This window comes from Diadema antillarum, unplaced genomic scaffold, assembly GCF_040938485.1.
Source record: "Diadema antillarum isolate AM-2024a unplaced genomic scaffold, OU_Dant_1.0 scf00000099, whole genome shotgun sequence".
Classification (NCBI taxonomy): domain Eukaryota; kingdom Metazoa; phylum Echinodermata; class Echinoidea; order Diadematoida; family Diadematidae; genus Diadema; species Diadema antillarum.
In genome coordinates, this window is record NW_027270988.1 from 4,317,515 (window position 1) to 4,332,818 (window position 15,304).

At 39.2% G+C, this 15,304-nt stretch overlaps 1 protein-coding gene across 1 annotated transcript in view; it reads right to left on the reverse strand.

Annotated features, from left to right (window-relative positions):
• The window catches only part of LOC139718743 (steroid 17-alpha-hydroxylase/17,20 lyase-like), a 35,048-nt gene extending 20,040 nt beyond the window's left edge, over positions 1-15,008 (reverse strand). Inside the window, exons 1-2 of the mRNA XM_071630210.1 lie at positions 14,837-15,008; positions 163-336 (exon numbers count right to left, since the gene is read on the reverse strand). Coding sequence (XP_071486311.1) covers positions 163-336; positions 14,837-15,008 — 346 coding nt within the window. The remainder of the gene's footprint in view (positions 1-162; positions 337-14,836) is intronic.
• Between the last annotated feature and the right edge of the window lie 296 nt (positions 15,009-15,304).

The following is a 15,304-nucleotide window of genomic DNA, read 5'->3' on the forward strand; positions in this document are numbered from 1 at the left end:
AGTAGTATACATTGTAGGACATTAATATGGGTTTCCAGCTTGACAAGTCAAGTAGCAATTATGCTTTAACAGCACGGTACATGTAATGCACAACAAGCTAATAACCAAACTGTCCACGTCTAACATTTTAAAGATTTTTCAGCAAACAGCAACTGTTCACACCTGAGTAGAAATCAGGGCGTCCTGCGAACTCCACATCCTGCTTTATCACAGCTTCCTTTATGAGGTCTTTGCGATTTAAGACCACCATCCATCGCTGTCCCATCTTGAGGCCAAAGATGTCACCGTACTTCTTGGCCCATTTACCAAACACTACCTCTGGGCTGTCAGTCATGTCTTAGAAACAGGAGAGATGGAAAAACTAAGATGTTATGAACCCAGTGTATGATACACATTTATGGATATCCGGCTATAATCATTCATCAGTCAAAAAACAAAACAAAACGAAACAAAACAAAAACAGAACCTTTTCAAAAAGTTTACATAACTATCGTTATCATATTATACAGGCTATATAGTAAATTGCGTTTATCATTACTTGTTCATTTTAGTTCAATTCATTTTATTACCGCCTGTATGTAATTTTGAAATGTGTTTGTCTGTGTAGCCATGTACGCCACTTCATTCATGAACATTTTCTATTTTACGGACAATCAATAAATTGAATAAATGAAATGAAATTGATATACACACATGAAGGTCCTACATAATGCAAACAGAATTCCGAATAAGGCTATAGAATACAAGTACCACGATAGAAAGCAAAAAAAAAAAAAGAACAGAAGAGAGAGAGAGAGAGAGGGAGGGAGGGAGAGAGAAGACGAAATGGGGCAGCTGAGGCAAAATATCTACACTCTTAAAGGTATTAGCCCACATTTGCAAACCCACGAAAATCAAAACTGCATAAAACAGGTCCAATATGACTTCAAGTACAAGTTATAACAGTAACATACGTCACCTGTTGCTCTTTGTCTATACCATTCGATGAAAGAGAGAAAATAATCGTTTTAAAATCAATTTTCAAACCGGGTCAACCCGACCCAAAATCGAATTACGAGCGCGGGCTAGCTACGTACATTAACTTACACATGTATCGCATGCATGTAGTACGTACGTGGACCGGAGCTAGCGAGCGTTATACGCATGCATACGGTGCATTTTCATTTATTTTTATGAAAGTAATGGACCAATTGGAACGAAATTTTGCGCAGGTGTTACTGCAATCATACCCAAACTCCATGTTAACTATGAGACCAATTGCTGCAGGTTTACAAATGTGGGCTAGTACCTTTAAAGCCCCTGTTTCACTATGCCGTTCTCGCCATGATTTGACAATTTTCTCAGATAGGGAAGGATCGGGTAAAACATGAGTCGATGTGGACACAGCTTGATGTTAGAATGCTCTAAGAACGCTATATTTACGACTTACACGTGCTTGCTACGCTCTTACTACGATGATCGGAAATGAGACATTACAATCTCTGCCGCTGCAGTTACGCTTTAGAACGATGTAACTAGCTGTCAGTGCGATATTGCCGATGTTATCCGATCTCTGAACACTGTATACGCTCTGAACAATTTATTCGATCTTATCACCCTGTCGATTCCTCCGTCCAGAGAGCTGAAAAGTGCCCGATGCACCCTGATTCGTCTGCCGGTTCTCAGTCAGTCAGCTTATTAGCATGCAGAACCAAACAGATATACTATGGACCTCGGAGAGGCTCCTCAGCTCACGGTTCTTCTGCAGCAATTCATTATTACTCAAACACGTGCTGATCTTTCCAAAGCTTTTTTTTTCTTTATTCCTAGCTTGCTTTTATAGTCCGTCTTCTTTCAGTTGTGGATGATTTCATATCCTTCAAAATTCTACCATGTCCTCTTCTTCGACCGTCCTCTGTTAGCATCACCATGTGGGTAGCTGCTTCGCTGCTTTTTTGTCTTTTTTGTCTTCATCTCTTAATGTCTCTTCTTCTACTTCTTCTTCTTCGATAATTTGCACTCCTTCTTCTTCATATTCTGCCTCGACAGGTGCAGCGACAACGTCCTCCTCCTTCTCCTCAACAGTCTTGCCTCTCAATCTCTTTGATCTTTTCTGGCAGACATTTTGGCTGCGAATTTTCCAGCGAATCGGCTGCGTCCCTTCTAGAGCGGTGAGAGCGCAAGACGTGCGTACGTGATTGAGTCTGGGAAACCGTAGGAACAGCGTAGCTAAAGCAGAAACAGCGTAGCTAGGGTGGAAACGGCGTAACTACAGCGGGAAGGAAGCGTACTGAGAGCGTTGTAGGAACAGGCCTTGATTCTATACGAGAGTAGAGAACGTAGTGACAGCGACGTTAAAGCGGGAAGGTCGTGGTTTGATCAGCGAAGAGCGGCGCAGCGGCGGGACCACGTCGATGTCTAGTTTACTTCCCGTTCTTGTGTCGATGTTACGCTCATCCCGTGGTGTTTACACTGTCACTACGCTATTTGACAGAATTTTTTGAATTTTGAATTTGAGCCCTATAGAGTATACATGTAATACACACAAGCCAATGGAAAGTATTCACCTCATACAAGCTCTGCTGGTTTATGTTGATCTATTCTGTCAACTCCCTCCCTTCCCCCTTCTCTATAACTCTGCTTAACTACACTCTGTTTTCTTTTATGAACTTGTGATACTAGATGTTAGTATTTGAATTCATAAATAAGAAAGCAGTCATCACACAGTTTTAATGATTGTGGTATCTTAATGTATTTCTTTGTTTTAGCCACCATTAAAACATGGTTCAAACTACATAAAGTTAACCTGTTTGATAAATCAAAGCATTTTACAGTTCTTTGTGTACAATAAGGTGATGGTGATTCTCCCTCATGCAAGGATAACTGCAAGTAGGCCTATTTATATATTCATCTGTATAGAATTAAATCGGCACTGCATGCAAGATTTTTTTTTTGGAAAACCCCCAATGTGCATCATTTTCCAAAGTGCCCCTTAAAGCAACTTTACAACCTTTCAATGTGCAATTTCTCATATGATGTAAGTCGAAATATGAAAAACACATTTATAATTTAAAACAACAAATATTTCAGAAATGCGACCTTCACTATCGGGCTCACACCTGTGTAATGGAATATCCCTGACCGCATCAAAAAATCATATCAAAGATTCTAAAATAAATGAAGAAAAAATTAATTAAAAATCAGAAAAGGCAGTTTGTCAAAAAGTGAATAGCTGCTGATACTGAATGTGAATTCCTCTACAAACCGCATTTTGGTTGGAAGATGAAAGCTTTTCCTATGAAATTTGAAGGGACTATATAATGATTGGGTGCATGTACAGAAAATTTGTGATTTTTTGAGTAAAAAGAACTCGTAGTCTTGTTTTGCGAACCCACCTTGGAAATTTGATGGATGAAAGGATATACCTCACTTTTTCACGTTACCGAAAATGAAACACCTCATTTTTCCAGCTATTTTACGGATTATTTTTTGAATTTTGAATTTTAACACACATCTCTATGGGGAATTATTTACCCGTGCGAGCCCAGTATCCCATGGAGCCCAACGTGGAGCCCAATGGCGGCCATTTTGGTAACAAATTGTGAGGGCGCTGGATTGTCGTTAGCGATTAATACGTGACTCTATCACTGTGTCTATGGAGTGAAATATGCCTTCCTTTCATTTTCTCCATTTTAAATAGGCAAACAGCGGTATGATTGTGTTTTAGACCTCAAAATGCCATCCAGAAGCATCTTTACTGCCGAGGCTTCAAAAAAGTATGAAATAACGTCATTTCCTTTTCAATCTGTAGTCCCTCAAAGTTTTTGTTTGAGCTGCAAAACGACGTCTATCTCCTTCTCTCTCTCTCTCTCTCTCTCTCTCTCTGTCCCTATTACGGTTGACCGTAGGAATTAATACAATATCATGATAATAACGATGAGAATAATAATAATGACAATGAAACCAATAATAGTAATATGCAATGATAAAGCAAAACAAAGCAAAACAGAAACAACTTTAGCAGACGACCCCAAAATATGAATGGTGCCTATGGAGTTAAGATTGAGAAGGGCAAAAGAAAGGGACTCGATAAGACTATGAATGAAGAGTTGTTTAAAAATATCTTTACTGCTAAAAGAGAACGGCAAAGAAGGGAGGAGGTGGGGAGAGAAAGCCTGGGGCTTTATGAGCACTACCATTCACACCATGAATGATAGGCATACACCGTTAAAACACGATGGTCTATAAAATACAAATACGCCCTAATTACTAGTATATAGCTCATCTTTTGTGGGAAAATAAAGGGCATTTTTGCAGATTGGAAAATAAAGGGCATTTCTTCATTTGCATTTCATACTTAGACAGGAATGATACTTTTGTATGACAAAATGAGGTCCTAAGTCAATCTCATATACTCTGTAAGTCCCTTAGAAAGGGAGAAATGAAAGGGAGACAGAAATCGCCTCATATCTAGGACCCAGTGCAGATTTCATCCGGCACCATATATAGGGTCACGTGAATTATACGCCCTCTATCGACTACACTGAGAGAATCAAGTGGTCGCGCACCCCAAAAGGTTTGTAAAGTAGTTCGTCAAGACTTATTTTGAGGCGATTTCACGAATTCCATCCCACATGACAAATTTTTCATTACCCATGACAAATGTTTGTCTTCACTGTACGCTTCTGAGAAGTGCAATAACGACTTAAAACAGTGTACAGACGAATGAACATTCCCGATTGACAAAGTTCTGGGTCCAAAAAAAAAAAAAATCAACACTACAAATTCACAATTCCCTGACAAAAAAAAAATTAATACAAATAAAGGTCCTGTAGTAATCCTGATGTAAATACCACCAGACAGTACCATCGCACAGGAACTGTCCTATGGCATTTTGGGATATTACCACAGGGCAGTACCGTAGTAACTGTCCTTTGATATTTTGGGACATTACCACAGGACGGTCCCACAGGAAGTGTCCTGTGGTAGTTTGGACATTACCACAGGACGGTCCCGCAGGAACTGTCTTGTGGTAATTTCATTTTTCGAATTAGCTAACCTTCGGTATTACGAAACCTATTGCGTTTTCGGATCAGCGAACCTTATTTCGTTTTCGGATGAACGAACCTTCGGAATAGCACACCTTATCTCATTTTCGGATTAATGAACCTTCGGAATAACGAATCTTAGTTCATTTTCGGATTAACGAACCTTCGGAATAACGAATCTTCAGAATAACGAACCTTCGGAATATCGAACCTTCTGATTAACTAACCTTCGGAATAACGAACCTTCGGAAGTACGAACTGTAACCGTTATTCCGAAGGTTCGTTATTCCGAACTTACTCGAGCAGGATTCGAACCCACGACCTCCTGATCTCTGAACAGGCGTCATCATCACAAGATCACCGAGCTTCCGCCCGACAGCAAGTGTTGGTTCTAATTCTTATAGCATGCAGCGGGTACTGCATAATTATTCAAATTCATGGAATTCTTGAAAAAAAAATACCTTCTTGAAAAAAACAAACACCTCGACTGAAGTATAATTATTTCTCTAAATAATATTTGAAAATGGTTTGTCATGCCAGGTATGCGCCCCAATCAAATACACGTGACTGCGACCGTGGTAGGTAAAAGCGGGGCTTGATCCGAGCTGCGAGAGGCGCACTTTTATAGTATAGCCAAAGATCGTACACACAATGTGTGCTGGATCTTTGGTATAGCTCGCGCAAAGGGTTACAGCTCGTTATTCCGAAGGTTCGTTATTCCGAAGGCTCTTAAGTTCGAAGATTCGTTATTCCGAAGGTTCATTATTCCGAATTTCATTTTCGGATTAACGAATCTCCGGAATAACAAACCTTCGGAATAACGCCACAAATGATCGGATTAACGAACCCTTTTTCATTTTCGGATTAACGAACCTCTAGGTATAGGGAATTTGTGTGTTTAGGATTAACGACCCTTCGGAATAACGAACCTTCGGAATAGCGAACCTTCGGAATAGCGAACCTTCGGATAACCAGGGAGGTGTGAGAGAAGGAGATACAACTCCTCCTCTCCTTTGAAGTCATGCGCGGCACCGCCGAGAAGTTATACGCTTAACTACAGGTGGAAACCAGGTGCTTTGACAAAAGGGAGCATCAATAATTGGGACTGGGCTCTCACTCCAGGAATGATTTCCCCCTACTGCAGTTTGCTCTCTCTTTGAATGTGATGGCAACAATGGATTTGTGTGCCTTAACTTGGAGCAGCGAATCAAAATACAGTGTAAAACCAACAATTTTAACAGTAAAAAGTTTAAAAGCACGCTGGAACACGCTTTAGCAGAGGGCTTTATTTGAAAGATCAAAACATCCCAGATTGAAAGATTAAAAGATCAATTTGGAGAAAAAATGGGGGCCTCATGATTACGACAGATTCGCTTGTCATTATAATGCTAAATGCCATAAGTTCAATTCAAGATGGTGGTGTACTGGCACGAGCGGTACTGATGCGTTCCGCCAGAGCTGGGCGGGTACAATGAACTGGTGGGCACCACCACCCAGGTTAATCTCTAAGGCCATAGACAAACTTGTCAAAGATAACGCTACATGTACGCTTATTGTATCATACTGGAAGTCCGCCCCCTATTGGCCAAAACTGTGGAACGGAGACAGTTTTTATTCTTTCTTAAAAGATCATGAATTTTTCTCATCTAATGTTATAAACGAGGGCCGGGGGAGAAATGGAATTTTTGGTAGCCGCAAGAGTAAATTTCTGCTTATTGCTCTGAAAGTACGATTTTAGCGCTTTCTTGTATTTTTCTTCACACAGATTTAATGAGTGAATGAGTCTGTTCAAAATGCCATAGACGCAGCCGGGATCAGGTCCGAAAAATTTTCGGAGCTAGCCGGTGTAATGGCCAAACAGCTCATCGGAGCAAGGAGCGAAGGTACAGTTAATAAGTATTTTGCTGCATACAAGAAATGGAAGCTGTTCATTCAGACCGAAGGAGGCAGAGCTTTACCAGCAGAGCCAATTCATGTAGCGTTGTACATTTCAAGTTTAATAAGGTTCTTCAGTCAGCGTCGTTCAATCTGCTTTGTACTCCATAGAATGGGCCCACAACATGCACGGGGTCGATGACCCTACTGACAACGCCTTCGTTAAAAACTTATTGCAAAGCGCGAAGCGATCGACGTCAAAACCTGTGGTCAAGAAAGACGTGGTTACATCCGACCAAATCGTGCTATTATGCGACAAATAATATGCAGGAAGCAAAGACATCTTGGTTCTGCGTGATCTTGCTTTGATTGTTCTTTGTTTTTCCGGTTTTTCCGGTTTTTTCCGGTTCGATGAGGTTCAGTCATTGAGAAGTTCCGATATTTCATTTGAGGACTCGTTCATTTCGGTTCTTGTCAGTAGCAGTAAGACAGATCAATATCGAAAGGGTGATATTGTTCTAATAAGCTAAGGCGAAACCAGTGCTTGTCCGATTAAGCTCTTAAAATCGTATATGGAGTTTGGGGATATTTCAGTTGGCTCCGATCAGTAGGGCCTATCTTTTTTCGACCAGTTTATTCGAACAAAGGAAAGGAAGGGCTGTGTAGGAAGAATAAGCCCATTAGCTACATAAAGGCTCGTGAAACAGTAGTAGCCTGACTGCGTGAAGTTTGTGGTCAGGCTAACTTTAGTCTTCATTCTCTCAGAGCCGGTGGGGCCACTACTGCCGCCAGGGCATCCGTGCCTGACAGGTTGTGGAAGAGGCTGGGGAGGTGGAAAAGCGAGAATGCGAAAGACGGATACATGTTGATGACAGTAGGTCCCTATGATCACAAATTCATGGTTTCAAACTCCCTAAAGCTTAAAGGTCTTAAGTTTATTCTATCAATAGTATACGTCGTGCATAACACGATTTTTCCTGTGTTGTGTATGGTACCAGTTGGTCTGTATTTTATGTCAGGAGTACGGCAATCTATATGGTTATTAAAGGCATCTCTCTTTGCACATTTCTTATATCATTGATAAATTTGGGCACGCTAAAGCCAGTCAGTATCATTTTTGCTTTAATTTTTCATAGATTATGACCGAATCAGAGTTTATAAAATTATGTCCCGGCTAAAGTTTTATTCGCTTGAAGACAGACTGGGGTTTTTGAGGTGTGTTCTGTAATCTACAATGCGTGGATTATTTGCAGCAAATAATATTTGATATATATTATATAATGCCTGTGGTATATACGTATAAGGCTTTATAGGCATTTCATATATATATATTTTATTATGTCTCTCATTTATATTGTTTTGCTCTATATTTTCTCATATAGTTCCAAATGCATCAGTTTTTCAAGTATAAATCATTGATTTTAGATATTCCAGTCGATTCAGCCTTGTATAAGATATTTCATTTTCACTGTGTCGGGTTATCTTTTCATATTTCGGGAAGCAGAAAATTGTTTGATAATCAACTATACTTCAGGTATATCAAAATTCTTCAAAATTATATGCTCCTTAAATAGAAAAATGAAAGTAAACTGATGCTCGGATTCATACACATGTTGTATTCACACTTGATTGTTTCTGTTCAGCGTTGTTACCGATCTTTGAAGTCTAGTCGTCGTGCAAGCCATTCCTTGATATACCGATGTATATGTTTTCATACTTACCGTTGTGCTTCTGTGATGTTAAGGAGAGGTGTAAAAGAAAATTTTAAAGTGTGAGTTGTGTTTGTAAGATGCTGAATTTATAGAACAGACTATTCTTTGCCTGCGTTACGTTTGTATAGCAGGCAAATGTTGTTTGTTCGTTAATGTATTCATGCTTATTGCTTATACGCATTCCGTCGGAGCCAGAGAATCGGACGTATGAATAGTCTGGAATGCCACGGATGGCTTGTCAGAGTAAGGTGTTAAATGTTTGGCATATAGTGGCGTTATAACGTGTATAGAAAATCATTCTAGCTTGCATCTTCACCATGACCAGTTTAGTTTATTTGTAATGATTCGGTATTAATGTATGCTCCTTAATGAGCCACAAGGTTTTCCAGAGTCTTTTGCTCATTGAGTTTTATCTCTGTTTTTTTTTTTTATCCTGGGCTTATTAGGAGTTTATTATCGCCAATACACAGTTGTGTCATATTACATGTTGAAAGCGAACACAAATGCATCGTGTCGTTATATGCATATATACATATACTGACAATGAACGACCGGCTCTAGTCGTCGTGCAAGCCAAACACATCCCTGGAATAACGAACAACACCCGTGTAAAGAGCATTTTACAGCGTGTCCCAGATCACCTTCCATGTTTCTGTGACTAAAAAAAGATATGGCGAGGGAACGTGCAAGTTATGATGAGTCGAGGGGAAGGTGCATTCCAATGTCTTTTGTTAAACATTTCAGTACTTTAGCAATGATTGACAGATGAGGTCATTTGAGGAATATTGGTTTGGAAGGATTTTTTTTGTGTGTTGGCGTTCCAAAGTAATGTGAAGAAAAATAGAAGCAAAAATCGTTAAAAATAGATGCATTGTTGCTCAATATTCGCTTCACCGCAAAAGTGATGTTGAGGGTATCATAAATCAACACAAATCAACATGCATTTGGATTTCAGGGCCCCTTTAAATGTTCGGTGGCATTTCAACTGCCCATCAGTATCTGAATCACTCTTTTCCTCTCAGAGTACAATTATTGGATTCATGACCAATGTCCTCTTTCTGATCTTCCATTCTTTACTGGAAACCTTCAGATTAACTCCAACCAGGCCAAGATGCACCATGCAACAAAATAATACTTTCATCATAAAAATTCCAACAGTGAGTCAAGCAACCCTGCGCAAAATTTAGTTAAAGAAAAACTTTGGTTCAACTATAAAGTTGCTTTATCTTATAAACATTGGGTCACTCACAAGACATTTGGATGGAATAAGACTGTTAACCTGAAGTCCTGAATGTTAATTAAACGGTCTCACTGAAAGTGCCAAACTTTAGACACGTATTGTTTTGATAGATTTGAAATATTAATACAGGTGAGGTAGTGGCATTGCATTGTACATCCACGAGCATGCTTAATGACTGTATGAAATATTACCTAAAGCCAAAACGTTTCGAATTTATGGTTGCTGAGATACTTTTGGGAAACAGAGACCATTTTTTATTGTGCTTTTGTATAGACCACCTACAGCAAATGCAGAATTGTTTACTTATAGTAGAAATGTACCAGAATGTTTTGAAACCCTTGGAGATACAGGTTATGAATTGTTCATCCAAGAAGATTTTGTTTGTGTCATGCAGTCTCTATAGAGCAAAAAAAAAAAATGTGACAGATTGAAAAGTTACCTGATATTGTACATGACTCCAATCGTCAAAAAAAAAAATGTTAAGGACCCAACAAGATTAACAGAATCATCACAGACTTTAATTGTGACCGTGCAACTCAAAACGAACATAAAGTCGCACATACTGATTTTGCGTGAGGACTGAAAATACGTGAAATGGGTCAACCTAGCCGAACTTGACTTTTTCGTATTTTCTGAAAGAGCGGGTCTTCTTTTACATTATGCTAAAATTTGGTATCATAAAATGGGCAGGAAAGTGTGTTTTTTAGCAGTTTATCTCAAACATTTTTGGTAGAATAGTGTGATTAGGTGTGTCTCTAGAATCCCTTTTTCATTTCTGAAAAACCTTGTCCACACTCTTCACTCTCAACTCTAATAACTTTTGAAAAGATAGTGCTACTGCTTGAAAGTTGGCATTAGTTATGGACAGAATGTGTTAATGAGGCATGCTTAATTTCAGTTTAATTTGATAATTCCTTCATTGTTGTTAATCTGGTGGTTTACTTCCTGTTTTTTTGTCCCATTCATCGCACAGCCAGCACGGTTTGGTAAAGATTAAGTGCTTGAATAGACACTGTACTTCAGAGCCTCTTTTCTCAGTTCACGCTTTTCCTGAGTTTGTGCTTTCTTTCCAATATTTAGATAGGTTAGGAGAGTCCATTTGATTTGAGTTATACATCATTTTAAAGCTTAAAGTCTGCTCTTTCAAAATATGGTCTTAACTAAAAATTCATGTCTGGCGACTTTTTGTTTGCTTTGAGGTGCAGGTTCACAATTGATATGGCAAGAAAAAAATGATTGTACCAAAGCGCAAGAATAAAAAAATGATAAAAGTAACTACAATTGACCTTTCAATTACTGTGCAAGAGGAAGACATGAAGAAAAGCTCCAAGAGACTAAACAAGTTTTCACGAAACTGGAAAAGAGTACATTAGAATATTGTTAAGCAAGAAGTCAATGAAACAACTTGCGGTACTAGCCACATTTTTTAGTAATATCTTACGGATCACTGATCATCAGGTTGTATGCAAAACGTTTCATTAAGTTATGAACCTGCTTGAAACATTATACTATACGTGGATTGATCAAAAAGGTAGGCAACACTAACTATATTAGTATTGTAAGAAATGAATACTGGCGCACGCCTTTTTAAATATGGAAATCTGAAGACTTCACAGCTACCACTATGCGTGAACAAGATATTAAGGGAAGACGGTATTTGTGACGGACGATGGACTGTATCAATTCACAGTACTGCCTTGTGGGATGGTAAATGCCCTCGCAGTCTTCTCGAGGCTCTTGCGCACTGTGGTAGAGGGACTGACGAATATAGTCAATTACATTGACAACATTCTCGTATACTCCGAGACATGGGAGGAGCATCTCCAAGCGCGATGCAGCGGCTCGCGGAAGTTCTAACTCAGTCATGTTTGAACGATGAACATTAAGTTGTACATCAAAATAATGAAAGAAAAAAAGCTGATCTTTCCATTGATGAATATTTCATAATGAAAAAGGAAGCAGGCTTGACCGCCCAAGCTAAGCAAATCTCATGTCCCTTAGCCATTGGACTGCGTGCAATTATTGGTTATGTCTCATAGCTTATTCTCAATAAATGACAACAAAGGGTTTTCCGTCTCATAGAGCATTCTCTGTAAATACCTCCCCCCCCCCCCCGAACAACATTCACTGTAGCACGTACTGCGGTTGTTTTGTGTGAATTCAATGGTGCAGATGATCCCATTGTCGAATGCTAAGTCGGGAGAGCTGAATGTTTGTTTTTCGACTACCCGAGGAATCGGTAGAAATGAAGCAGTTTACATGCAAATTTTTTCAAGCATGCGTTATTCATAATTGACGCCCAAGGTCTCATATGAGACGAGAAAATATGAATGATGGCTTATGAACTTTGTTTTTCGAAAACGCAACGTTAAAAGTCTGAAAATTCACTTAAAGTCACCATTTGCGCGTGCAAATGAAAATTTGTGGCACCACTGTTCATTGTTCTAACTCAGTCATGCATGAACGATGAACATTAAGTTGTACATCAAATGAAAGAACAAAAGTTGATCTTTCCATTGATGAATATCTCATAAACAGTAAAATAGTAAAAAGTTGCATGGAAACCCGGTTTCGTTTTTGCTTGGACACGCTGTATTGTGTTCTGCAGGTGACAGGCGGGAACTGTTTGCTGTGAGAGCGCCGTTGGCGATGGGGTAGTGGAAGAAGTTTTGATTTGATTATTGGGCAGTGGGCAAGGTCACTGTTGATCTTAAAGAGCATAGAGAGACGTGAGATCTTTCTGCGGTGTTCCAGGGACTGCCAGCCAAGGGTCTTGATCATCTGGCTAACACTTGATGTGTTGTGGCACCTGTTCAACACAAAGCGAGCAGCTCGTCTCTGTACAGACTCCAGCTTATTGATCTGTTGATGTTTTTCCGAGTAGCAGTATCCCAAAAACAGGAGGCATACTCAAGTGCTGGTCTTACAATGCCTTGTACGCTCTTTCCTTGATCTTACTTGAACTTATCATGAGATTTCTTCTCAGGAAGCCCCGTGTTCTGCTTGCTTTATTGCAGATTTCGTTGATATTGTTGTCCCAGCTTATGTTCTGCTGGACAGTCAGTCCGAGATATTTTGTACTTGTGACCCTATCCAAAGTGTGTCCATGTAGGTGGTATGATAGCTGTAATGGGTTTCTACTCCTAGTGACTGGCAGGGAGGAGCACTTTGTTGGATCGAACTTCATGTCCCAGCTGTCCAAATGTAGTGGGGGACGGTACTCTAAAACCACATCCAGACAAGGTGAGTCAAATTCTGAACGCTGAGGCACCAAAGACGAAGACACAGGTGCGAACATTCCTAGGCCTTTCGGGCTATTATAGGAAATTCATCCCTAACTTTGGAGCCATTGCCGTGCCACTAACGGACCTCACAAAGAAGGGATGTCCTAGTAACAAGGTAGAGTGGGGAGATCTAGAACCAGGGAGGTGGGAAGAGATTCATCTCCCCGCCTAGAACAGAGGTCATTCGATACACTCAAAGCTTCTATTAACCTGCAGTGAGAAAGGCCTATGTACATATTCTCTTGATTTCGATGAAATGAAAACGAAGCAAGCTATAAACACACACACACACACACATACAAACACACACACACACAAACAGATAACAAATTAATCGTAGTGTTAATTTGGCAATGATAACTTTATGACGGAAGGGATTGTATAGTCTAATATTGACCCCCAAACGTGATTCAGTTCAGTTCAGTTTATTTTATTTTAGCACGGAACCTGCTTCAGCCAATGGCTGTTCTACAGCTGGTCCGTGCCCGATAAAATCACATACACATCATCATACATTATACAACAACAAAAGTAACAATACAAACAAAGCCAAAAATACAATACATTGATTAAGATACCAAAAAAAAAGAAAAATGAAAAACGTTTACCCTCTCCCATTCCCCCGTCCATTCCTAAGATGTAATAATGAATATTCATATAATATATATCTTTATTCATTAAATATGTTTCATAAATCAACACCATTTTAGTCTAACACCTAAACACTCATCTTAAATCCAGCAAATGACTTATTTCTTTTTATATGTACAGGAAGCTGATTCCATAGTGTGATACCCCTATGTGATAAGCTCCATTTCCTGAACTTGTTTGAGGTCTTGATAATTCTAAATTCTTACATATATTTCTCAAACCATAATAAAATTCTATTAATGAAAATATTTCATAAACTCACCAGGCATAATTTCGTGGACAATCTTTTACATAACATATAAAACATGTTTATCTCTCCGAACTGAAAGATTATCAGTCTTCAAACACTCAAGTACTTCTCGACTAGAAAATCTCCACTCGATATCGGGATCCACCCGGAGTGCCCTATTTTGAATTCGTTCTAACTTTTCCAAACACCCTTTGCCAGCATTCCCCCATACTATCATGCTAAAATAATCAAACTTACTTTGTATTACAGATTTATAAAATGTTAATGCAGTTTGTTGTGTAACACACGGTCTTAATCTTTTAATGAATAAAAGTCTTTGGCTGTATTCCTTCTTAAATAATCAATATGTTTATCCCAATTCAAATGCTAATCAATGATAACTCCGAAATACTTGCAGTGCGTAACGCGTTTGAGAAGAATATTGTGAATACAAACATCTTGAGTAACAGTCGACTTAATTCGTTCCTTGGTTCCGATCAAAATAGATTCATATTTTTCACATTCAGAGCAAGTCTATTCCTTTCCAACCGTGAGTTAATAGAAAGCAAGTATTCATTTAATGAATCAGTCAATGTTTTGGGGTTGTAAAAACTATCGGGTGAGTTGTGAATTGAAATGATGCCCTTTGCTCTTCTGAAAATATACACATTGGTGCGAGAAAAGTTAATCTTTTAATCCGATAACTCTCCTACTCCATATGGAAATTCGGAGAGAAACATTTATCACTCACCCTGTTTGATGATATTCAATAACTGTGAACGTTAACATGGATTGACTGTACAAGCAAATTTACTCACCATAGATGCTACCCACAATGGGAAGACCCCTTGGTCCAGGCGGGAACTTGCTTGGTCGGCTGACGCTCCATATTGCCATGGAGACCAGCAGGACTCCAAGAGTAGCTGTGATGGTCAACCCATTGACCTGTCCGAGACTGGATTCCGTTAGGGTTCCGAGGAAGTCGATCATAGTGGTGACTGCAGCTGAGCTACTTCACTCTGATCTGACTTCTGCGGCATCCGGTCTATAAAATAAGATTTCATTTGCGTTCGACATGTCATAACAATACAAGGCAATCAAGCACGGTTGTGTAAATATCACGGGACTGGCAAATTGAATGATCATCCTGATTCTTAGTTAAAGTCATGCAGGGAGCTCAAAAGATATATTTCATTTCATTTTTTATTTCATTTCATTTCATTTCATTTCATTTCATTTCATTTCATTTCATTTCATTTCATTTCATTTCATTTCATTTCATTTCA